This window comes from Ipomoea nil, unplaced genomic scaffold, assembly GCF_001879475.1.
Source record: "Ipomoea nil cultivar Tokyo-kokei standard unplaced genomic scaffold, Asagao_1.1 scaffold1720, whole genome shotgun sequence".
Lineage (NCBI taxonomy): Eukaryota > Viridiplantae > Streptophyta > Magnoliopsida > Solanales > Convolvulaceae > Ipomoea > Ipomoea nil.
Genome location: NW_017618148.1, coordinates 573,875 through 598,175, shown reverse-complemented (window position 1 = coordinate 598,175; position 24,301 = coordinate 573,875). Strand labels below are relative to the sequence as shown.

The 24,301-nt window shown below is 34.8% G+C and overlaps 3 protein-coding genes across 5 annotated transcripts in view; all 3 read left to right on the top strand.

Moving 5' to 3' along the window:
* Nucleotides 1–22,118, top strand: part of LOC109191812 (putative late blight resistance protein homolog R1B-13) — a 45,729-nt gene extending 23,611 nt beyond the window's left edge. The window contains exon 2 of the mRNA XM_019342492.1: nucleotides 21,947–22,118. Within this exon, the coding sequence (XP_019198037.1) occupies nucleotides 21,947–21,975 (29 nt within the window). The 3' untranslated portion in view covers nucleotides 21,976–22,118. The remainder of the gene's footprint in view (nucleotides 1–21,946) is intronic.
* Nucleotides 1,835–14,048, top strand: LOC109191811 (putative late blight resistance protein homolog R1A-4). Its single transcript, XM_019342490.1, has 5 exons — nucleotides 1,835–1,916; nucleotides 2,313–2,528; nucleotides 3,482–3,921; nucleotides 4,021–4,086; nucleotides 13,625–14,048. Exons 1-5 carry the CDS (start codon nucleotides 1,904–1,906, stop codon nucleotides 13,760–13,762), a joined length of 873 nt encoding a protein of 290 aa, XP_019198035.1. The 5' UTR covers nucleotides 1,835–1,903; the 3' UTR covers nucleotides 13,763–14,048.
* On the top strand, nucleotides 19,831–22,884 carry LOC109191810 (putative late blight resistance protein homolog R1A-10). 3 transcript variants are annotated; one of them, XM_019342489.1, is made up of 4 exons: nucleotides 19,831–21,492; nucleotides 21,582–21,843; nucleotides 22,133–22,206; nucleotides 22,487–22,884. In XM_019342489.1, the coding sequence occupies exons 1-2, from the start codon at nucleotides 20,220–20,222 to the stop codon at nucleotides 21,635–21,637; spliced, it is 1,329 nt and encodes a 442-aa protein (XP_019198034.1). In that variant the 5' UTR covers nucleotides 19,831–20,219; the 3' UTR covers nucleotides 21,638–21,843; nucleotides 22,133–22,206; nucleotides 22,487–22,884. The 3 variants fall into 3 exon arrangements, with proteins under 3 accessions (XP_019198034.1, XP_019198031.1, XP_019198032.1); XM_019342486.1 differs by having other exon boundaries at nucleotides 19,831–21,843; XM_019342487.1 differs by having other exon boundaries at nucleotides 19,831–21,878.
* The last annotated feature ends 1,417 nt before the right edge of the window (nucleotides 22,885–24,301 follow it).

Here is a 24,301-nt window from a genome sequence, read left to right as displayed (position 1 = left end):
TAGTATCTCCCTTAAATTTTTTATTTGATTTCTTTATAACTTGTTCTCTACTTTGCACTTTTGTTGTTTGTCGCAATTGTTCTTTATCTCACAATTATATCTAACTTGAGTTATATTTACAATATTCAGTATTTTCCTTAGTTTCATGTTTCTGATGTGCTTTATTGCCATTCTAATTTTGATTTCTAGTGCACTAAAATTATTTTCTAGTATTGGAATATATTTCGAGTGAACTGGAAAATAATATTCCAGTGCACTAGCAATGACGGATTGTGTCCAAAAATTAACTATCTTTTAATATTAACTATACAGATATATGATTATTCATCTTGTCAATAAAATATTTCAAAGTGAACTAACTGAAGAGTCGGTTGTGCGAAAAAATCTACTGATGCTTGATAATTAGTACTTGGTATTGTGCTTGAACTTTCGATGGTTATTTTGTTATATAATGTTTAGACTTTGAATTTTGATTATGTGAATATGTATTATTTGGTAGTATGTTCGGAAAATTAGGAAAAAATGAAATTTGGAGATCTTAAAAAAAAAAAAAAAAAAAAAAAAAAAAACCGACCAAAACGCCCACCCCTAGCTAATCTCCCCTTGAATTATTTGCTTATCAATTAAGTACTCGCATTGCATAGTTCAACACCCTAAAAAATCAACATAGGTTAGAGAAAGAGTAAGAGCATCTTCATCTTTTGGAGTTTCTTCCCCCCCGTGTTTTGTGGACCCTGATATTCTCATCATCTAATATCTCACTCAATTACAAAATTTCTTGTGAACCTACGATTCTATTTCACTATATTTTAATTATTTCTTTATTTATTATCATTATAAAAACTATAATTATAATAATTATTTTTATTATATTTAAATTAAACATGTCAAATTAAAACAAATTTATAATTATAAGTTTTCAATTCTAATAATATGGTATCAAAGTTATATATTACATTTATATTACATAAAATTTTATACAAAATTTTAAAATTTAACAACAAAATCAAACAAGAAAAACAAAAAAAAGATTAAAAATAATTTTACAAAAGAAATAAAATGATTGGCCGTTGCTGTGTAGCAAACTAGCATATAGGCCTAAAAAATTAAATTAAAAAAAAAAAAAAAATCAGAGTGGCCCCCAGGCCGCGGCCACTCTGAAGCAACCCAAGCACGCGCGTCCGTTATTTTTTAATTTTTTGCTGCAAAGTCAAGTCTTTGCAGGAAAAAACTCTTCAAAATGCATCATTTCCATTTGTTAAAAAGCATGTTCTTTGGTTTTTACTTTTTAGTCTGCAAAAACCACAATTGGGTTTGCTTTAATAGTGTATATCACTGCAAAAACTTCAGATCACTGCAGTTTACAAACTAACAGAAGAAATAAGATACAGCAGATCCAGGAAATTAAGAGTAAGCCATGGCCTGGTTCGCCCTGACTTCACTGATGCGAACGGTAGATCTTGAGTTCTTATCCCCCAACCCACGTGTTCTTGGCCACACAGAAGCAGCGGAAGCACTCCATGGAAGGCGACGTGAGTTGCTAGATTTTCTTGAGAAATCTGAGAATCAATTCAATGCAAGACTGGAAATCAAGGCTTAAAGATGTTGCCCTGAGAATAGAAGATGAAATTGAATCAAAAGTAATTGATAGTTATAGTAGAGGAGGACAGGGTATGATTCCTCTTGCTCAAAGCTTTCATTACACCTTGAAAGATGCAATTGAAGAGTTGACAAAAAAGTTTGTGAAGGAAGATTTGCAAATGAATGGTATTCTTTCATCGAGGGAAAGGATTGAAAGTAGTAGTTCTTCCCTTCCCACAGCCTCAGAGCTGAATTGGAACGTATCAAATGGTTACTCCTTGAAGACAAATCTACAGAAACACTGGTTGTACCAATCGTTGGCATGGCGGGAATAGGTAAGACAACTTTTGCTCGAACCTTGTACCACGATCCATTAGTTAAATCTCATTTTGATGTTCTTGCCTGGACAACCGTATCTACGTCTGCAACATATGACAGACGTAGAATGCTTCGTGAGCTTTTGTTGTGTATTGATCCAAAACAGAAGGAATTCATCCATCAACTCAGCGATGACCTACTATTTGACCGAGTACGTAAAGGGTTACTTGGTCGGAGGTATCTGATTGTTCTAGATGACATATGGGACAGTAACCATTGGGAGGAAATTAAAAGGTCATTTCCAGAAGATCTTAATGGGAGTAGGATATTGTTGACCAGTCGACATGGTAAAGTGGCCGTGTATGCAAGATCGTATAATAATTGTTCTCTAAACCTGTCTTTTTTAAATTCAGAAGAAAGTTGGGATTTATTTCTTCAACAGATTCATCTTGCAAGATTGCCCTCAGAAGTCGAGGCAATATGGAGACACATTGTCAATTATTTCAAGGGATTGCCCTTTGCAATTGTTATAGCTGCTGGACTTGCACGAGCAATCAATGAGTCACTATGGATTTCCAAGGAGACCGAGAGAATACTTTATGAAAGGATGTGTTTGGATCTTGTTGAAGGTATTTCAAAGATACTTATTTTGAGTTATAACAACTTGCCTAATTTTTTGAAGATTTGTTTCTTATATTTGGGGATTTTTCCAGAAAGTAGCTCTATTCCTGTGAAAAAACTTATTAAATTATGGATAGCAGAAGGGTTTGTGAAGGTAGAAAGTCAAAGGAGCTTAGAAGAAGTTGGTGGGGATTTTCTAAAAGATCTTGTATCTAGGAATTTAGTTTTGATTGATAGAATTAGCTTAGATGGTAAGATTAGGACATGTAAGGTGCATGACATTGTACATGACTTTTGTAAGAGGAAAGCAATGGAGGAGGACCTCTTACATGTTGTAGATGGACATTTTGGTCACTTACACACTTATCGTTGGGTAAGTATTGAAACAATGGATGTTTCATCTGATGATATCTCCAATGCATCTCGATCCATTTTATCCTTTTGTCATGATGAAGTTAATTGGTTTGTTAAAAAAATTACAAATTTCAAGATGTTGAGAGTATTGGAATTTGTGGTGTTGGTGTTGCTCTAGTTCTTTTGAGGTACCTAGCTCTGAACATAGCCACCCCTGGTCTACAATTAGAAATGTGGAAGTCGAAAGCGAGTTCTAATCTACAGACACTTTTGCTTCGGGCAGACAAAGAAGGAGGGGTGGATAGTTATTTTACAACAAATGTATATTCAATTTGTAGGATGCCAATGTTGAGGCATCTACAATTTAGCCAGATGTTTATAATCCATAATCTGAGTGTTGTTTTAGAGTACTTGCAGACAATTTATTGGTTGCACCCTTCCCAATGCACAAAGCAAGTATTTTTGAGAATTCCAAATACAAAAGTGATGGGAATTTTCATACCGTTGATTCGGTTAGATGAAAATTGGTTGGATGATCTTATAAATTTACAGAAGCTTGAGAAACTAAAAATTTATGGCGATTATGGTAATTCTATTGAACTTCAACATGCAAGTGCTTTTCCAGTACAACTCAGAATGTTGACATTGAAGGGAACTTTGGTGCCATGGGATGCAATGGAAGAAGTTATTGGAATGTTGCCTAATCTCCAGGTGCTTAAACTTAAATATCAAGCTTGTATTGGGAAAGATTGGAAACTTAATGGTGGTGGGTTTCCTAAATTAAAATCACTGCTCATTCATGGAATGGAGTTGGCGCAGTGGACAGCTACTGAAAATGCTTTCCCTATCCTAGAGCACCTCATCGTTATATATTGTAGTGGTTTGAAGAAGATCCCTTCCACTTTTGGTGACCTATACTCTTTGCAATTAATTGAGTTCTACAATTGTCATTCTTTGCTTGTTCATTCTGCCAAACAAATTCAGCAACAGCAACAGGAGTCATATGGAGATAATTGGTTTGCAGTTCATGACTACAACACTTTTCAGGTTTTTCGATCTATAATTCACTCAAATTTGTATTTTTTTATTTATTTATTTTAAAAAAACATTATGGTTTCGTCTTGGTCATTAATTATTTAATTTCAGAGCGTAAGTATTGAAGAAAAAGAACAAGTGAAAAGAGGAAATTTTGAGGAACAAGAACGTGAAAAGGTTTGTATTAAAAAAATAAATCTTAAAAGTAGTAACATTTATAGATTTGTTGTATTTTATTTTCATTATTTGTTTTATCCCAATGTTTAATTATTGGGAAAAATGCATTTAGTTATTTAATTATTTCCTTTTTAGTAGTCATTTTAGTCCTTCTTGCAACATAACCTTATAGCACGTTTGGTTCACGGAATGAATTTTGAGGTAATAAGAATGATATTCCATAAGGAATGGAATAGACAAGGAATAGAATAGGAATTGTATTCTATTGTTTGGTTCGCAGAAGGAATAGACTTTAGGAATTATATTACAGTGTTTGGTTGATTTAAGTGATAGAAATGAAATATGTTTTGAAAGACATAAATACCCTTATAAATATATGTGATGTTGGTGATGGTGGTGGTGGTGGCGATGGTGGCGATGGTGGTGGTGGTGGCGGTGGTGGTGGTGCTGGGGTGGTAGTGGTGGTGGTGGCGGTGACGGTGGTGGGGGCGGCGGTGGTGGTGGTGACGGTGACGGTTGTGGTAGTGGTGGTGGGGGCGGCGACGGTTGTGGCGGTGGTGGTGGTGATGGTGGCGATGGTGGTGGTGGTGATGGTAGTGGTGGCGATGGCGGTGGTGGTGGTTGTGGTGGGGGCGGCGGTGGTGGTGGCTGGGGCGGCGATGGTGGTGGTGGTAGTGGCGACGACGATGGTGGTGGTGGTGGTGGCGATGGTGGTGGTGGTGATGGTAGTGGTGGCAGTGGTGGTGCTGGGGTGGTAGTGGTGGTGGCGGTGATAGTGGTGGTGGTGGCGGCGACGACGACGACGGTGGTGGTGGTGGCGGCGGTGGTGGTGGTGGCGATGGTGGTGGTGGTGGCGATGGTAGTGGTGGCGGTGGTGGTGTTGGGGTGGTAGTGGTAGTGGTGGTGGTGGGGGCGGCGACGGCGATGGTGGTGGTGGTGGTGGTGGTGGCGGCAACGACGGTGGTGAAATAGGATAAATTTATATATAGGCTAAAAAAATTAGGTTAAAGGAAGGGGTAAAAAAGAAAATAGATTCTAAAATCTATTCCTGAGCGTTAAGTAATAGGCTAATACCAGGAGGACCCCTTGTAATAGCTATTACCTTATTTGAGGTAATAGGCTATTACCAGGAATATTATTCCTGGTAATAGAAATAGTTACCAAACAAAGTAATAGGCCTATTACTGGGAATGCTATGCCATTCCTGGCCTATTCCGTGAATCGAACGGGCGATTAAAGTAAGTTACAATTTTTGTCTTTAGAGCAACGTTAAACTCTGTTTTTTTATTAACTAATACATGAATATTTTACTAATTTCTTTATACTTCTACTTTATAACTGTCTTTAATTTTGACTTTTCATATGCAAAATATTTTTTGAAACTAATATTTCTTATCAATAAAATTTATACAAAGTTTAAAATAAAATATACAACTTTACGACACCAAATATTTTCTAAACTTCCAATAATTAAATACAAAATTTCAATTTTTTTTTTATGGTCATTAATTATTTAAAAAGTAACTAGATTCAGGTAGCAACCATTAAATCCTGGTCATTAATAAATCACTTATTCCTGCATAAATTTCTAACATTTTACTCATACAACCAACTTTATTGGTGTAAAATCCACCACACTTATGAAAACGTGAACCAATTAAGTTCACAAATAGATTAAATGTAATGGTTTTAGGAAATTACTCTAAGATGTGCAAATTAAAATTAAAATACTATTATAAAAAGGTGAAATCACCTCAACGCCCCTTAAAATTGTTGGAAAAATAGCATTAAAATGGCATAAAATGACATGTTAAGTGGCTATTTTGTGGTACAATTATCAGTGGGGTCCACTTCCGATTTGGATCGGGTGAAAGTGGATTCGGATTCTTCGTAGTGAGACGAAGAGATTGATATATTGTACGCTCAAAACGGATAATGGGTGAATGGGATATTGATTCTCAAAGTAGACCCATTGAGTTGGAAAATGTAAGGGAAAAGTGAGGTTTGTCCCACATTGATTTGGAAAGAGGATTTCACCCCCCTTTTATACTAGAGCTTTTTTAGAGCTTGTAGAATTGTATAGCATATAGGCTCTCTCGCGGGGGGGGGGGGGGGGTACAAATCAAATTCCAACTAGAGATGACTGACTTCGGAGAGGCTTGATTCAAGCCCGAGCTCGTGTGTGCTGGCCTTGCGTGGGCTAAGTTATGCCAACTTTCGGTATCAGAGAAAGCCTGGGTTCGACCTGGCCCGAGAGCAACACGAGAGTTGCTCTCGTGCGCTGCGGCCTGGCCGAGAGCATGCAGCTGCAGCTGAACAGCACTTCGGTCTACCAAAGCTGTTTATGGACAGTGGAGATTTAATTCATCCGTTACAAGAATTAATCTCTGTATTAATTCATTTTGAATTTTGAATTAAACCTGCACTAATGACCAGCTGTTTCAGATGTTACCAACGTGCCATGAATGCCTACTAAATGCTATTTAGTACTCCAGTTCCTATATAAGAAGAGGTAGTAGGAGCAAGTGATTTACAACAAGTGTGGGAAGAACACGAGAGTACACAACACACAAAGATAAGCAATTTTCCTTCTCAAAACCTCTACTCCTACTCCTTTTCTTGCTACTGTGTTTTGCCTGTGCTCTAGTTCGCCGGGTTCGTTCGTTTGGGTGCTCAAACGTCGAACCGTTGTACGTTTTATCCTGGGAAACCTAGGCCACAACGCTCCTAGCACTTTTGGGAGGTGGCAAATAAGGTTTTAAGGAAAGACAGGCACTTTGCCTAACTCGTACATTTCTTTCTTTCTTCTTCTTTCTTGTTTTGGATTATGCTCTAAGCAAAAATCCGTTCTTTCTTGTTGTTTTGGAATTATAATATAAGGATTATATTTTCTTTTTGGTTGATATATATTGGTATATCTTTTTCGTAGATATACATGTATATATATAACCGTTGGGTCCGTTTTATATATATTTGTGTGTATATATATATTTCGGATATATATCCAATAATATTTTATATATATTTCGTGTGTATATATATAAATATTATTTTACGGATATTAAATCGATTGTGGTTCATTATCACCAACAATCTTAAAACCTTATTTATTTTTGATAATGAACAAATCGATGGACTCCAAAAGTGTTGGATCCGTGAATGTTGCCGGAGGTGCACATTCAAATGGTAGGAACGGCAACGATGTTGCACATTCCGTGATGCCGGTTGTCGGCAGCAACGTTGGAAATGTTGTTTCCATGGGAGTTGCAAAACACACGATGGTGCTCCGGGGAACGTTGGTTCACGATCCGGTAGACCTGTGGCTCATGGCACACAATTGGTACCTATTGTGTTGCCTAACGGATCGGCTAAAATCCACGAAGGATCCTATGATGGTGTAATGACTACATGGTCGGAGGACTATGGTAGTGTTACCAATGACTTCAACCGTAATCGAAGGAAACTCAAGCGGAAGCTTAGCTTTCAAGAAGATTATGAGAAGAAGGAGAAATGCCACTACGAAGCGAACCGTCATCCTGGTGAAAAGGTTGAGGACAATTTCGCTATGTTTAAAACGTGTGGATGGTTGGACGAGTGAGGTCACAACCAAGGTACCCCCGATGTGCGCTATGGACCACCCTCGTGGAGTGGACGGTTGGAAAATAGAACAAGGCACACGGGTTAAAGGATTACTACGAGATAGGAAAAAGGAAATTTGTTTCCAATATAATTTTCCTATTTATTCATTTATTAAATAAATGTTGTAGTATCCTTGTGATACATTTTTTATTGTTGAATAAAAAAAATGAATTGTTCCATTGAGCTATTGAATCATAGTACATACGAATTATTTGATGAAATAATATTGAATGTATGAAATGATTCAATACGGGTGCCTAGTGCATCACGTAGCATTATGTGGAAAATGCTAAAATGGCTTAACGGCCGGAATGAAATGTAACAAGCGTGTTACATGTTGAAATCCCGTAACGAACTTCGGTTCAGGTTCATGTAGAACGATACGGATTTCTAGGATCAATTTGTCAAAAATTGGAATAACTATATAATCGAGAGCGTCACAGCTCAAGTGTTGAATATTTTAAATAATATTCTAAGAACGATTATATGAGTTTGATTCAACTAGTTGGAAAATTTGGTTGATTTGTTCTCGTTAATTGTGTTATAATTAACTTGATCAAAAATTCCAAATTATACTAGTATATTTAATTTGAGACAAATTGTGTTTTGGTGAATAGTGTTTTTGTAGCACTAATGGAAAGTGCAATTTAATTTGGCACTTGGAAGTGCAAATTAAAACACTGTAACAGTGCTATCAAGCACTAGGTAGAGTGCTTAATTAGGCACTTTCGGCCACTTGGTGGCTGCACCTTTAGGTGTTGAAAACTTAAGCATTTGGTGCTTTGGCAATAGCAATAAAGGTGCTAGATTATGATTGATCTTAATGCTAATCTACTTAGCTTAAATCTTTCGTATATGGCTAATTAAATTTAGCGTTGTAAAAGTGTTATGTGATTAGCACGAAAGGAGTTTTTGGTTAATTGTGAAATTAACTAATAATCCTAGTGCCAAGTAGCACTGGAATTATAAGTCAAGCAACCAATGGTTGTTGTGAGTTTATAATTTAAAGCAATAGAGATTGCTTTGGAATCGGTACGTTAGTTTGGTAGCAAGATTCGTGCTTGGTATAGCATGTCTCGTGCTTCATTACTAAGCACTGATTCGTGCTTCAATTTCGGAAGCACTGTTTCGGGTTTGTGGCCTTTCGGTCTAAACCGAATGAATTTGTAAAGGCTAATCTGTTAGCTTCTACGAGATGTGCTAATGTGCAGCACATGTTTATTCTTTATAAGAATTAAAAGGAAAAACCAAATTAATCGTGAATTAATGCGGTTATGAATAATTGATGTGGTGAACATGAAACACCTATTGGTGATTTCGGCGCAAGCGTTGGTATTGTACTCGAGAGTACGGTACGGTATTCACCTCAATCGATCGAACGCTGTTGCCGAACGTAAATATCAAGACGTTGATAAGTTCGGGTCTACCTCAAGGTACGTGGGGTGAGACAATACTTTGGACAAGTAAGTACCTTTTAAATAAGGTTACCCGTATGAAATCCTTACGAATTGTGGGTACGTAGGAAATTTTCCTACTAATGCCTGAAATGTGGGGGTATCTTGCCAAAGGTGTATATTGGGTTCTTAGTACACGAGTCCTATAGTTTGGATGTACATAAGAACACAATAAACTGAATCAAGAAATTCATCGTTCTTTGAAGATGTAATTTCTGTGAAGGTTCAATAAAGGACCTAGCACGTTGAAAGGAACTTTCGACGTAGCTATGGTTGAAGGGTATGAAAGAGAACCCGAGCTCAAAGCTAGACGTAGCAAGAGAGCCAGGATTGAAAAATCCCTTGGTCCAGATTTTCTGACGTACATGCTAGAATGTGACGCGCATATTCTAACTTGTTTACTAGAAAATAAATTGGATTTTCTGACAAGGTTGTTAGAAAACAAGCCTCGAACATATGTAGAAGTTGTGACTTCTACAGATGGACCAACCCGAGAGAGGCTACCGAGCGTGAAGTAGATTCTATCTAAAAGAATCATACTTGGAACTGGTTGTTCTTCCTTCGGGTTGTAAAACCTCTAGATCCTAAACGGATCACTAGTCGGAAGATAAAATCGGTTGGTTATATCGAAGTAAAATGGCCGAGCTTGTAATTTTAAATTACATGCAATGCGAGTGCCACAGTTACCTCAATATATATTCTCTTGTGATGAGAATGAAATCCATTAGGATGATACTTCCCAAGAGCTGTTTAGCGAAACTTGGAAGTTTATCGAAATGGATGTATCGCTTTCTTAATAGACATGGAACAACCCGAGGGTTTCGTGGTTCCGCGCTATGGAAAGAAAGTGTGTAACTGGTAAGATCATTGTTTGGTTTGAAGAAACAATTGCCTTAGTACTTGGCATGTACGTTTTTATCATACAATGATGTGTCACTAGTTCAGTATAAACAAATGTGATAAATGTCTACGTAATGCGTACGATAGATGAGGTTATCACTATTTGTCCATACACGATAAACTCAACGTGGGTAGTAACGATCACATGATCAATTCTACCGAGAACATGTTAAATTTGAGATTTGACATGCGATCAAAGGTGTGGGCTTGGCAGATTTAATCCTTGAGATTAAAATTGTGAGAAGACCGTATGGTCTCGTGTTAAGCCAATCTCATTGTGTTGATTAAATCCTTGCAAAGGATGTTAATCAAGTGGCTTGGACATCGTAAGATCTAACGTACAACTAGCCAATAATCACGAGTATTGTACTTCTCATGGAGAATACATTCAGATTATTGGTAGTTTAATTGTATCTAATAGGTTGTACTAGGCTGGATATTGCCTTAGCGGTTAACGAACTCGGTAGACATACGAGTAACCTTAGTGTTACGCACTAAAAGGCAATAGTGGAAGTTATGAGATACTTATGTATGCTTGTGACTTTGGACTGCACAACGTGGGATATCTAGCCATACTTGGAAAGTATAGCACGGATATCAAAGGACGCTAAGTCCATCAAAAGCTACGTCTTTACGTAGGCCAGTGCAGTCGGTTGGACAGAAATTCTCGAAATGAATTTGTGAAAGCTAAGATCCGACGGGATCAAAGCTGATAGCCTTACACTCGTGTCGCGAGCGAGTAGGCCGAATGGCTAAGCCATTATTTCGAGAATGTTCCTAGTGGTGAACTCGTACCTCCAATTTGTGTGCATTGCGATAGTCAAGCCAAAATTGGTTAAGTACAGAGTTAAATGTGGAATTGTAAGTCTAGACTTATAAGTCGTAGATATAATACCACTAAACAATTTCTCACAACGGGAGTTATCTCTATTGACTACGTGATGTCAAAAGATAACGTAGCGGCCGCTAACTCGCTAACCCGAGGGTAAGCAAATGGTTGTGGAGAAATTGGAACGAGGAATGGGTCTAAAGCCCTTAGACTAAAAGTTCTATAGTGGACACCCAACCTAGCTGGTACCTAGGTTCAATGGGACAACTAAATTATGGAACGGAGCGTGTCACTGTGGGGGTCTCGGACTCCCTACCACTCCTCGTTAGAACAGTGACTCCCGCGCAAGGTTAGCATGTTGATGCTTTAATGATTCGAATGTCGGTTGACATGTGTGAGTATGCGGGATACTCGGAAAAAGAATCACCTATGTGAGAGAGAAGTGAGGGTCGCTTCAAAGGAGAATTGATGGGCACAATTCTTCACAAACTCTTGCAGAACCAGGACGGTGACCCACGACCAAAATGGGCACACTCATGAGAACAGAGCATGGTTGGGAGGTTCCTGTGTGAGATATGTCATCGTCTACACAAACGGCAGTCGGTTCAAAGACATCGTGTTCTACCGTACAGCCAGTAGAGTAAACATGTCTTTACAAGGGAAGGTTCAAAGGGTATAGTGATCCCTACCTATCCTATGCAGGGATCGACCATTGAACACAGTTTGTTTCCGATTTCAAAATACCCTGAAATCAATTTTTCATTCATGTGGGGGATTGTTGGAAAAATAGCATTAAAATGGCATAAAATGACATGTTAAGTGGCTATTTTGTGGTACAATTATCAGTGGGGTCTACTTCCGATTTGAATCGGGTGAAAGTGGATTCGGATTCTTCGTAGTGAGACGAAGAGATTGATATATTGTACGCTCAAAACGGATAATGGGTGAATGAGATATTGATTCTCAAAGTAGACCCATTGAGTTGGAAAATGTAAGGGAAAAATGAGGTTTGTCCCACATTGATTTGGAAAGAGGATTTCACCCCCCTTTTATACTAGAGCTTTTTTAGAACTTGTAGAATTGTATAGCATAGAGGCTCTCTCGTGCGAGGGGAGGGGGGGGGGGGGGGGGTGCAAATCAAATTCCAACTAGAGATGATTTCGGGGAGGCTTGATTCAAGCCCGAGCTCGTGTGCGCCGGCACCTTCGGGCACGAATGTCGTCCGAAAATTGGCTGGCCTTGCGGGCTAAGTTATGCCAACTTTCGGTATCAGTTTTCCAAACTCTAAGCCTGGGTTCGACCTGGCCCGAGAGGCCCGAGAGCATTAGGCCGAACAGAGAGCAACACGAGAGTTGCTCTCTCGTAGAGCAACCGTGTGCGCTGGCCGAGACCAAGCAACACGAGAGTTGCTCTCGTGCGCTGCGGCCTGGCACGAGAGTTGCTCTCTCGTAGAGCAACCGTGTGCGCTGGCCGAGACCAAGCAACACGAGAGTTGCTCTCGTGCGCTGCGGCCTGGCCGAGAGCATGCAGCTGCAGCTGAACAGCACTTCGGTCTACCAGAGCTGTTTCTGGACAGTGGAGATTTAATTCATCCGTTACAGGAATTAACCTCTGTATTAATTCATTTTGAATTTTGAATTAAACCTGCACTAATGACCAGCTGTTTCAGATGTTACCAACGTGCCATGAATGCCTACTAAATGCTATTTAGTACTCCAATTCCTATATAAGAAGAGGTAGTAGGAGCAAGTGATTTACAACAAGTGTGGGAAGAACACGAGAGTACACAACACACAAAGATAAGCAATTTTCCTTCTCAAAACCTCTACTCCTACTCCTTTTCTTGCTACTGTGTTTTGCCCGTGCTCTAGTTCGCCGGGTTCGTTCGTTTGGGTGCTCAAACGTCGAACCGTTGTACGTTTTATCCTGGGAAACCTAGGCCACAACGCTCCTAGCACTTTTGGGAGGTGGCAAATAAGGTTTTAAGGAAAGACAGACACTTTGCCTAACTCTTACATTTCTTTCTTTCTTCTTCTTTCTTGTTTTGGATTATGCTCTAAGCAAAAATCCGTTCTTTCTTGTTGTTTTGGAATTATAATCTAAGGATTATATTTTCTTTTTGGTTGATATATATTGGTATATCTTTTTCGTAGATATACATGTATATATATAACCGTTGGGTCCGTTTTATATATATTTGTGTGTATATATATATTTCGGATATATATCCAATAATATTTTATATATATTTCGTGTGTATATATATAAATATTATTTTACGGATATTAAATCGATTGTGGTTCATTATCACCAACAAAAATAGTCTAATTATATATATATATATATATATATATATATCATCACAGTATATACACGGGATAGAAAATTGCAACAAGTTTAATAGTCTAAAACCTATATATTATTCATGTTTTCTATAGCCCGCTTTATGTTGATGACTATGATTTGAAACAAATTTTGTTTACTATGCATTGAAGATAATTCATAATTTTGATATATGATTTTATTTCTAAAAGTCTAAATTCATGGTTTTTGCATCTAACTAAAGTTTTAAATAAATATTTTTGCCATAATTTGTTTTGGTTATATATAATCTATAACTTTTTGTCAGATTATTAGAATATATGATTAATATTTATTAGTTTTTTTTTTCATACGAAAAAGTTTGAAATAACTAATCCTCATAATTTTTGAGTAGGTGAAGTACAAGGCAAGTGATCCTGAATCCAGCAACGTTGCAAGGCAAGTTTTCGAGGAAGTGGATTCTAAGCCTATCACTAATATTGAATTCTTCAATTGCTTTGAAGACGACTTCGACAATAATGACATCAATTGAAACAATCTTCTCTACTTCATATCTCCCGGTCTACTGCTCATCCCTAATAAAAATCCTAAGGTTTATTATTTTTGCTATAATTTATCTTAAAAGACTTGTTTAGTTGCACATTTTGGGTCTGTGGATGTTCTCCTTCCTTTTTCCTTGAGTTTAGCGCTTTGAATTTGGTATGAGAAATTGTTCCATTGAGGAGTGGATTTGCTTTGCAATAAGTGTAGGGATGAGTTAAGCTTGATTTTGGATTATTGTTTCTTTGTGTGGGCTTGTATTATTTATATTTGATAAACTTCTACTTACATTTTATTCACTAAATATTCCAGACTTGTTTTAATTAATACCATGTGAATTGAAGTTTATATATATTTCCATTTTCAAACCTTTATATTTTGCGAAAGGAGGAAAATTATAAAATCAAGTATGTCATATTTGTTTTTTTTTTTTTTTTTTTTTTGGTTTGAAATTACATATATACTTGCTAATGTTTTCATCTTTTTTTTTTAAACACTCATAATTCTTTACAAGCTATCACCCATTTGAAATGGTAACAGGTGTCATGACACTACATAGTAGTTGGCGGGTAATGTTATCAACTAGTAACTACAAATTACTGGTATTATATATTTTACTAAAAATAGTTTTGCCTCCACTATTTTCCCCTCCCAAAACTACAAACCCCCTTGTTTTCTTTTTAATATTTCTTTTAGAATACAAATCCCTTTGTTAGAAATGCTGTTTATTAGAGTTTGATGATACTAACAATGTATAAGTTAAGTATATTGGAATACAAAATTTTGATGTAATTTTGAAGATTTAGGAACTAAAAACTATATATATGTAGATATTTATCCCATAGATTCGTTGTATACATCAAAAGAACTGAATTCCTACATATCCTAATAGATCTATCGGTAGATCCTATCAACAGTCTGGTAGATCTTGATCTTTTGCTTTAGCAAATAAGCATCTTACAAAGGCTCATCAACAAATCCTAAGCAATGACAAATCTACATTTATTGAGTAAAAGTCTTTTGAAAATTGTTTTAAGTTATACCAGTAATTAGTAGGGTTGTTTAAGTCGACCAATAGATTTTATTTGTGTAACATATCCAAGATTTAGTGATAGTGAGACAGAATGACAGAACCAACTTAGAAAATCTAAGTACAATATATAAATGAATGCCATTAAAGAGCTGTTGGACACTTCATTCAATAGATGTGTAATCGATTGTGACAAATAGACAAAATATGAAAGGTGCATAAGAACTTTTTTTTTTTTAGTACTATTGATTATGTTACAATGTAGTATATGTTCATAGATGCATAAGAACTTTATTAGTTAAAGTAAACCTCTACTTCTCCAAAATGTTATGCTCTTTGACCTATACAACTTGATCACACATACACCAATGGTTATGTTGTGCAACCGTGTGCACCATGCATGATGCACACGGTTGCAAAAACGACGTTATTTTGACTAAAAACGTACGTCCCACTTAAAAAAAAAATCAATTTCTATTCCCCTCAACAACATTATGTTGTTCATTTATTCTGGATATTTAGTTCATTCATTCTGGATATTTAATTCATTCATTCTGGATATTTAGTTCATTCATTCTGGATATTTAATTCATTCATTCTGGATATTTAGTTCATTCATTCTGGATATTTAGATGGAAATCGAAACTAATTTTTTTTTTTCATTCATGCTGGATATTTAGTTCATTCATTCTGAATTTTTAGTTCATTCATTCTGGATATATAGTTCAAATTATGCACAACATAATGTTGTTGCCGATAATCAAAACTGATTTTTTTTTTAAGTGGGACGCGCGTTTTAAGTTAAAACGACGTCATTTTTGCAACCATGGTGCATACAGTTGCACTTCATAATTTGTCCCCGTACACAACTTCTTGCATAACAAGTTTTTTGTTACCACTGCCCAAAATTATTTAGCCCCAAAACGACGTCGTTTTGGGGCTCATATATATATATATATATATATATATATATATATATATATATATATATATATATATATATATATATATATATATATATATATATATATCGCGTTTGCACACCTTTAATCTAATCTAGACCATTAAAAAATATTAGATGGATGCACATGATGTGTTCTCACGTTCTCACCTAAGCACATGTTCTCACTGGGAACCCTACCCTACCCTATATATATATATATATATATATATATATATATATATATATATATATATATATATATATATATATATACTAGTTTTTTACGCGCATTGCGCGATTGGGATAATGCCCAATGTTTTTTTTTTTAATAAGTACTTTAAAGTATATCAAGACAAGATTATATTAGAATTGTTCATGCATAAATAATTGAATGTTGAATTTGCGTATTTAAATAGGTAATTCTAAGATTACAAATGCAAGATAATGTAGTCAAGATTGATTATAATTGTCAATAAAATAATTGTATAGGTATGGTTGAAACCAAATACGGGACATAAGGGAGAGCAAATAAAAATTAGGGCATAAAATTTTAAATATATACTAATATTGAAGAGCTAATTGTTGATTGTCAAACAAGGACATTGCGATGTAGTTTTCCACTTCAATTTGTTGTGTAATTTGAATACTCTTTTTGTAAATAAATCCCCCAAATAGTTAACATGATTGACTTAATTATATTTTTTTATTTTTTTATTTTTTAAAACAATTATTATTATTATTATTGTTATTATTATTATTATTATTATTATTATTATTATTATTATTATTATTATTATTAAATATATGTATACCCTTATGTCATTTTACATGTTAATCTAAAAAGCTAATTTTTTCAAATATCTTTTTACCAACAGTTGATATAATTCGCTGGTCAAATCAGCTAATATAATCCGCTTACGCTAACCACTAACTACTGATTATCAAACAAGGACATTACGAAATAGTTCTCACTTCAATTTGTTGTGTGACTTGAATACTCTCTTTGTCAACAAATTCCTCAAGTAGTTAATATGATTGGCTTTATTAATTATATTTTTCTTAATTTTTTCATGGTATTAATAAAATACTTGGTAAATAAATATATAACATTATTTTGTATTATAACTTTGATATTTAATTAAAAAAAATAGTGCACAAAAAAGATAATAGACAATGTAGTGAATATATCAATTGATGAATTTGAATATAAAGAATTTTTACATTGGAGAAAAATAAAGACAATATAATATAATAAAATTATTTCTCTTAATTAATTTATTGATAATGAATAATTTTTTTTTTTAATAAAGACATTGTAGGGACAATGTAGCGAATATAATCAATTGATGAATTTGAATATAAAGAATTTTTATATTGGAGAAAAATAAAGACAATATAACTAATGAAATTATTTCTGTTATTTAATTTATTGATAATGAATAATTTTTTTGAATAAAAGTATTGTAGATACATAATTCTAAATTAAAGATTGAAATGCATATGTATTATATTTTATTGTAACTACTAAATTATTATTATTTAATTTAATAAAAGTAAAATAGAGTACTAAATATGCCAATTTTGATTGGGATGGGGTTCAAACTTTGAACTTAAGACCTTTCTTATTGAAATCAATGAATAAGTTAACGGCGAACTAACAGAAATTAACGGAAAAGATAATATTTAACGGAAAAGTTAACGGATAATCATATTCATTAAGGATAAATTAGTAAATCTTAAGAAAAAATTAAAATCTGATCAATCTGAGCCATTCATTTGATTAAAAAACTTGACCACCATTTTTTCTACCCATTATAGGCCTAACTCTCTTGGGCTCTTATTAGTATATATATATATATATATATATATATATATATATATATATATATATATATATATATATATATATATATATATATATATATATATATATATATATATATATATATATATATATATATATATATATATATATATATATAGGGAATGGTTCATGTGCGGGTATAGCTTCCCGTGCGGTTGTGCGGTTAAATCTGAGCAGTTGATCAAATTTAGATCAACGGCTCAAATCAATGAAAATTATAAAAAGAAAAAAAAACGCGTGTTTGGAACAAAGAAGTATAAGCTAAGGCGCACCTTAAGTGTTAGATCTTAAGCACAAACTCACGCACATTAAGTACAAAACCCACACACATTAAGCACAACCTCACGCACATTAAACACAAAACCCACGCACTTTAAATATTAACTCACAGACTTTAAGTTTCAACAACTACTGACATTAAGTACAAAACTCACGCACATTAAGTACAAAACCCACGCACATTAAGTACAAAACACACGCACATTAAGCACAAAATTCACGCACTTCAAGTATTAATTCACAGACTTTAAGTTTTAACAACTACTCACGATAAGCACAACCCACACACATTAAGCACAAAACTCACGCACATTAAGCACAAAACACACGCACATTAAGCACAAAACTCACGCACATTAATCACAGATTCGCTCACCTTAATTTTGACCTAGATGCAAAAATTACAAAATTGCCACCGCATTTTTTTTTAACTTTGATAATCCTGAACGTTGATTTAAAGTACTTATTTAAAAAAAAACATTGAGCATTATCTCAATCGTGCAATGCGCGTAAATATATATATATATATATATATATATATATATATATATATATATATATATATATATATATATATATATATATATATATATATATAAAAGCTCCAAAACGACGTCGTTTTGGGGCTAAATAATTTTGGGCAGTGGGGGCCCATGACATGTCCGCCTCTGGGAGGGAGGAATCGCTTTTTGTATAATAAGATAAGAGCATCCACACTAAGGAGAGATTGTGAAGTTATTTCAGAAATAAATCACTCAAACCAAAAATAATATTGATGTGGGGATGAGTTATTTGGAAAAGAATGTGCCCGCAAAATTGGGGTTAATGTCAGAAATTTTATAAAAAAAAAATTAAAAAAAAAAAAAAAGAAGAAGAAGTCAGGCTGTGCGCGTTTCGCCCACAACCTGGGCAAAAGCCGGGCGCGTGCACTGCACGCGCCCGGTGGTGCGTCAGGCGCGCCGCATTAGATTTTAATTTTTTTTTTTTAAATCAATTTTCTCTTTTTTTTTTTCTTTTGTTTTTTCTTTCCCCTACCCCATTCTCTTTCCTAATCACTCTTACATTATCCCCACATTCTTTCCAACCATTGTGGATGCTCTAAGATCACCATTGGTGGAGCCAAGTTAGGACTTAGGAAGAGTGGTGTCAATTGACACCACTCAATAGTTGGATGACCAATAATTATTGCACACAAAACACACTCATAAACACACACACACAGAGGAACAAGCTAAGTTTTGGTATTGGCTATGGCTTGGTTTGCTGTAACTTCACTGATGCGAACAATAGAGCTTGAGTTCCTGCAACCTCATCCACGCCTTGTTCTTGACCATACAGAGACAGAAGCAGTGGAAGCTCTCCATCGAAGGCTTGCTCACTTGCTAGCCTTTCTTGATAATCATTCTGCGGATCAATTGAATGATGATGACAAGCCGACCAAAGAGTGGAAATGGAGAATTATAGAGGTTGCACTAAGAATAGAAGACGAAATTGAATCACAAATAATTTATAGGTATGGCAGAGAGCACCGGAGATCGCCATTAATTGGAAGACTACTTCGCAAGTATATACAACATAAAAGATTCCTTAAAATATTCTTGCGAAATGCAATGGAATGCACCGGAGAGTTTATGGAGTTGGTGAAGAACAAACAGCTGATGAAAGATTTGCAAATAAAAGATGATGATATTGATATTCCTTCTTCGTCCAGTGAAAAGATTGAACATCATTCTGCTGGTTCAAAGTTACTTTGGAGCTCAACAATGGTAGGACGTCATCACGAAGTGAATATGATTTTGGAGTTACTTGTTCAAGATTCATGGAAAGAAAGACGGGTTGTGCCCATTGTTGGCATGGGAGGTATAGGCAAGACAAAGCTTGCTCAAACATTGTATCAACATCCAACAGTTTCATCTCATTTTGACGTTGTTGCTTGGACAACTGTGTCTGCACAAGCGTCTGTACAACCTGTCATTCGACAAATGCTTCTTCAGCTCTTGTCTACTATCCAAATCTCCCTGGAAAAGGAAATCATCAATAAAAGCAACGAAGATCTAGCAAGCCAATTACGTAAATGTTTAATGGGTCAGAGGTATCTCATTGTTGTAGATGACTTGTGGAGAACATGGTTCTGGAATGAAATCAAAAGGTGCTTCCCAGAGGAAAATAATGGAAGTCGAATATTGGTGACCACTCGACTTCAAGAAGTGGCCATTTCTACAGGAGGATCACATAATTATTGTCTAAACTTGCCTTTCCTAAATCCAGATCAAAGTTGGGAATTATTTAGTGGGAGGATTCCCAATTATTGAAGCTTAAGCTTAAGCTTGCCTATGAAACTTGAAGGGATATGGAGACACATTGTTGAGTATTGTAAAGGATTGCCGCTTGCAATTGTGATAGTTGCAGGACTTGTACAAACCACCAATGAGTCACTACGGGAGTCTCAATCAGAGGAGATTGAGAAACTATTATGTGCCACTAATACTATGACCAAAAAACTTTCTGAAAGCCTTTCAAAGATACTCAGGTTGAGTTACAACCACTTACCTAATGTGTTGAGAGTTTGTTTCTTATATCTGGGAGTTTTTCGTGAAGATAGTGCAATCGCAATGAAAAAGCTTATTAGATTTTGGATAGCAGAAGGGTTTGTGAAGGTAGAAGAAGATGAAAGGAGCTTAGAAGAAGTTGGTGAGGATTACTTAAAGGATCTTGTATCTAGGAGTTTAGTTTTGGTTGACAGTTTGAGCTTAGATGGCAAGATTAAGTCATGTAAGGTGCACGACATTGTACACAAGTTTTGTAGGAATGAAGCAATGAAGGAGGGCCTCCTACGTGTTGCAGATAGTTCTTTTAATACTTCATCTGTAATGATGACTCAACGTTGGTTAAGTTTTGAATCAATGTATCCTATTAAACTTGATGTGCACAATGGCTTCAACTGGTATGGTTTCCTCTTTTGCTTTTATGATGATTGTCATATGACTCCTCAAGTTTATCAACTTCCTGAAACCCCTTATTTCAAGAGATTGAGAGTACTAGATTTAGGTTCTCTCCACTTCATTAACGGTATACCTTCATTTGTTGCGGATCTAATTCTTTTGAGATACCTAGCTCTGCGCCCATCCAAGTTTCTTAACAGTTTACCCGTGTTAAAGGATTGGAATTTACAAACTCTTGTGCTTTTAGAAAATTGGGGTGGCAGTACAAGTGCAGACAACCCCAATCCTTTGATACCTGAAATTTGGGAGTTGCCAAAGTTGAGACATCTCCAAGTTTGCACAACACTACTTGTGTTGGGTACTCCAACTGTGGTTCATCAATACATACAGACAGTTCAATGGTTGCGCCCATTCCAATGTACAGAGCAAGTGTTTTTAAGGATTCCGGATGCAAAAGTGATGGGAATTTTCATGGAGGGCCGTGTGGAATTTGGACAGCCCAATTGTTTGGATAATTTGAGGTATTTAGGTCATCTTGAGGAACTAAAAATTGAAAGCAGACACAATCCTGTTTTACTTCCAGTTGTGGATGCTTTTCCAATACAGCTCAAAAAGTTGAAACTGAAGGGAACTTTGGTGCCATGGGACGCTATGAAAGTTATAGGTATGTTGCCTAACCTCCAGGTGCTTAAACTTAAAAATGGAGCTTGCCAAGGAGGATATTGGGAACTAACTGAAGGTAGTTTTTGTCAGTTAAAATCATTGCTTATTTACAGATCAGATTTGATGCACTGGGAGGCCACTGGTGATAATGATTTCCCTGTCCTTGAACGCCTAATTCTTAAAGAATGTCATGAATTGGAAGCAATCCCTTAATTTTGGAGAAATACTCACTCTACAGTTGATTGAGTTGTGTCATTGTTATTCTGGACTTGTCAACTCTGCCAAACAAATACAAGAAGAGCAAAGAGATTATGAAAATAATGAACTTGTTGTTCGTGCCTACAATATTTGGGTATCTATATATACAACTCACTCAACCTTACTTTTGTATGCTATTTTAATTTTTATTTCATTCCAGTCTTTAATTAATATATTCTTGTATCCAACTAAATTTCAAAGAACTGTTGAAGAGGAACTAGAATGAAGATAGTGAAGGAGATTTTGAGGAATTAATTAATAAAATATACAACTTTACAACACCAAATATTTTCTAAACTTCCTATAATATATAATTAAATACAAAATTTCATTTTTTTTTTGTTTTATCGTAGTCATTAATTACTTAATGCAACTAAATTTAGGTGCCAACCATTATTGAAGAAAACGAACAAGCGGAAACGGAGGAGTAGAATTTGAGGAACAACAACTTGAAAAGGTTTGCATAAATTTTTTTACTATGCATTGAAGATTATTCATAATATTGATATATATATATATATATATATATATATATATATATATATATATATATGATTTTGATTTCTAAAATTCTAAATACATGTTTTCTGCATCTAAAGTTTTAAATAAATATTTTTGGCATATTCTGTTTTGGTTATAATCTGTAACTTTTTGTCATATTATTAGAATGCTTAATATTTATTAGTTTTTCATATGAAAAAAGTTTAAAATAACTAATCCTTATCATTTTTGAGTAGCTGGACATTCAAGAGGAAGAAGATGCTGAGATCACCAATGTTAACTTCTTCAATTGCTTTGAAGATGACTTCGACAATAATGACATCAATTGAAACATTTCTATTTAATTTCTTAGCTCCTCTACTGCCCATCCCTAATAAATATCCTAAGGTTTATTGTTTTTACTATAATTTATCTTTAAAAACTTATTTAGTTGCATATTTTGAGTATGTGGTTGTCTTTTTTTTTTTATTAATTTTTTTTATAGCGCTTTGAATTTGGTCTGAGAAATTATTTCATTGACAAGTGGGATTGCTTTGTATTAAGTGTAGGAATGAGCTAATCTTGATTTTGATCATTGTTTCTTTTGTGTGAGCTTGTATGAATTATATTTCATAAACTTCTACATGTTTATTCATAACATATATATTTCAGACTTGTTTTTAATTAATACCATGTGAATTGAAGGTTATAAATACATTTTAATTTTTAAACCTTTATATGTTGGGAATTGAAAGGAGAAAAATTATAAAATAAAGTATTTTATATTTGTTTGAAAATACATATATATATATATATATATATATATATATATATATATATATATATATATATATATATATATACTTGGTAATGTTATCATCTAGCAACTAAAAAAGTGTTATATATTTTACTGAACATTAGTTTTGCCTTCACAATTTTCCCCTCCCAAAACTACGATAGAAACCCCTCTGTTTATTTTATTTTATATTATATTATTATTTTTTTTTTATTGGAATACAAATCCCTCCGTTAGAAATACTATGATGCTAACAATGTACAAATTAAGTACTTTAAAACTCAAAATTTTGATGTAATTTTGAAGATTTAGGAACAACAAAACTATATATCGGTAGATCTTTATTCCATAGATTCTTTGTATACATCAAAAGAACTTAATTTCAACGTATCCTCATAGATAGGAGTGAGCATTGATCAATAATCGAAATAATCAAAATTTTAACCGAACCTTCATAATTGATCGAAAACTGACAGTACAGACCAATCGAAATATTTATGGTCAAGTTAAATACTTTTGACGTAGTAAATAAACCCAAAACATGTGTTACGTTCATAAGTAGCTGCTTAAATAGTTTGTGCTGCAACGTAAATCAAACCCCTAAAAACATACATACTAGTCCGTACGAATATGTTCAAACAAATCTGCACGGTGTCTCATTTTCCTAGTCGACCCTGTTTTGGTTTTGCCTTGTGCTTATCAGCTTATGATGTTACGAGCTTAATGTTCATCAATTTCACTCGGCAGGATCTCCCGCATGTAGTTCAACCGTAGTGCTCGAAAGCCATCACTATATCCCCTTGACAATTTCATAGTCCCAAGTTATTGCTGCTTCTTCAATTCCACGAGGAATTTCTCCATGTGCACACAGTCTTTCACCAGATTTGCACAATTAAACCATACATAAACAATCCGACAATGCACACAACTAATCCCTTTGTTGTACAGTCACAACAAAGCTTGGAACAATGCTACTTTTCAGAGGGCATAGCTTGGATTGTTGATAAAGTTAACTAATTGGATATTATTATTGATTTTCGTAAGATTGGACAAAAATATATAGAAAGTTATTTTCTCTTTACAGTTTTTTATTTTCGTAAAATTGGACAAAAATGTAGAAAATTATGTTCACTTTTGCACAAAAAACGATGCTTTCCCTAGCCCATATTTTCCTGTAAATGAAATACCTATTGATTATTAGGTCTCTATAGTTGTGTCTCTGTGTAACTCTACTTCTAGCTAGTATGTATGTGTAATATATCTCTGTACTCTGATT

Excerpts from the sequence above, each read along its gene's own strand:
- LOC109191811 (XM_019342490.1), top strand. Across the intron at positions 2,529-3,481 it reads GTGTTTGGATCTTGTTGAAG|ATGCAAGTGCTTTTCCAGTA; the intron begins GTATTTCAAAGA and ends TTGAACTTCAAC. Across the intron at positions 4,087-13,624 it reads AGGAACAAGAACGTGAAAAG|GTGAAGTACAAGGCAAGTGA; the intron begins GTTTGTATTAAA and ends ATTTTTGAGTAG.
- LOC109191810 (XM_019342486.1), top strand. The coding sequence starts at position 20,220 with ATGAAACTTGAAGGGATATGGAGACACATTGTTGAGTATTGTAAAGGA.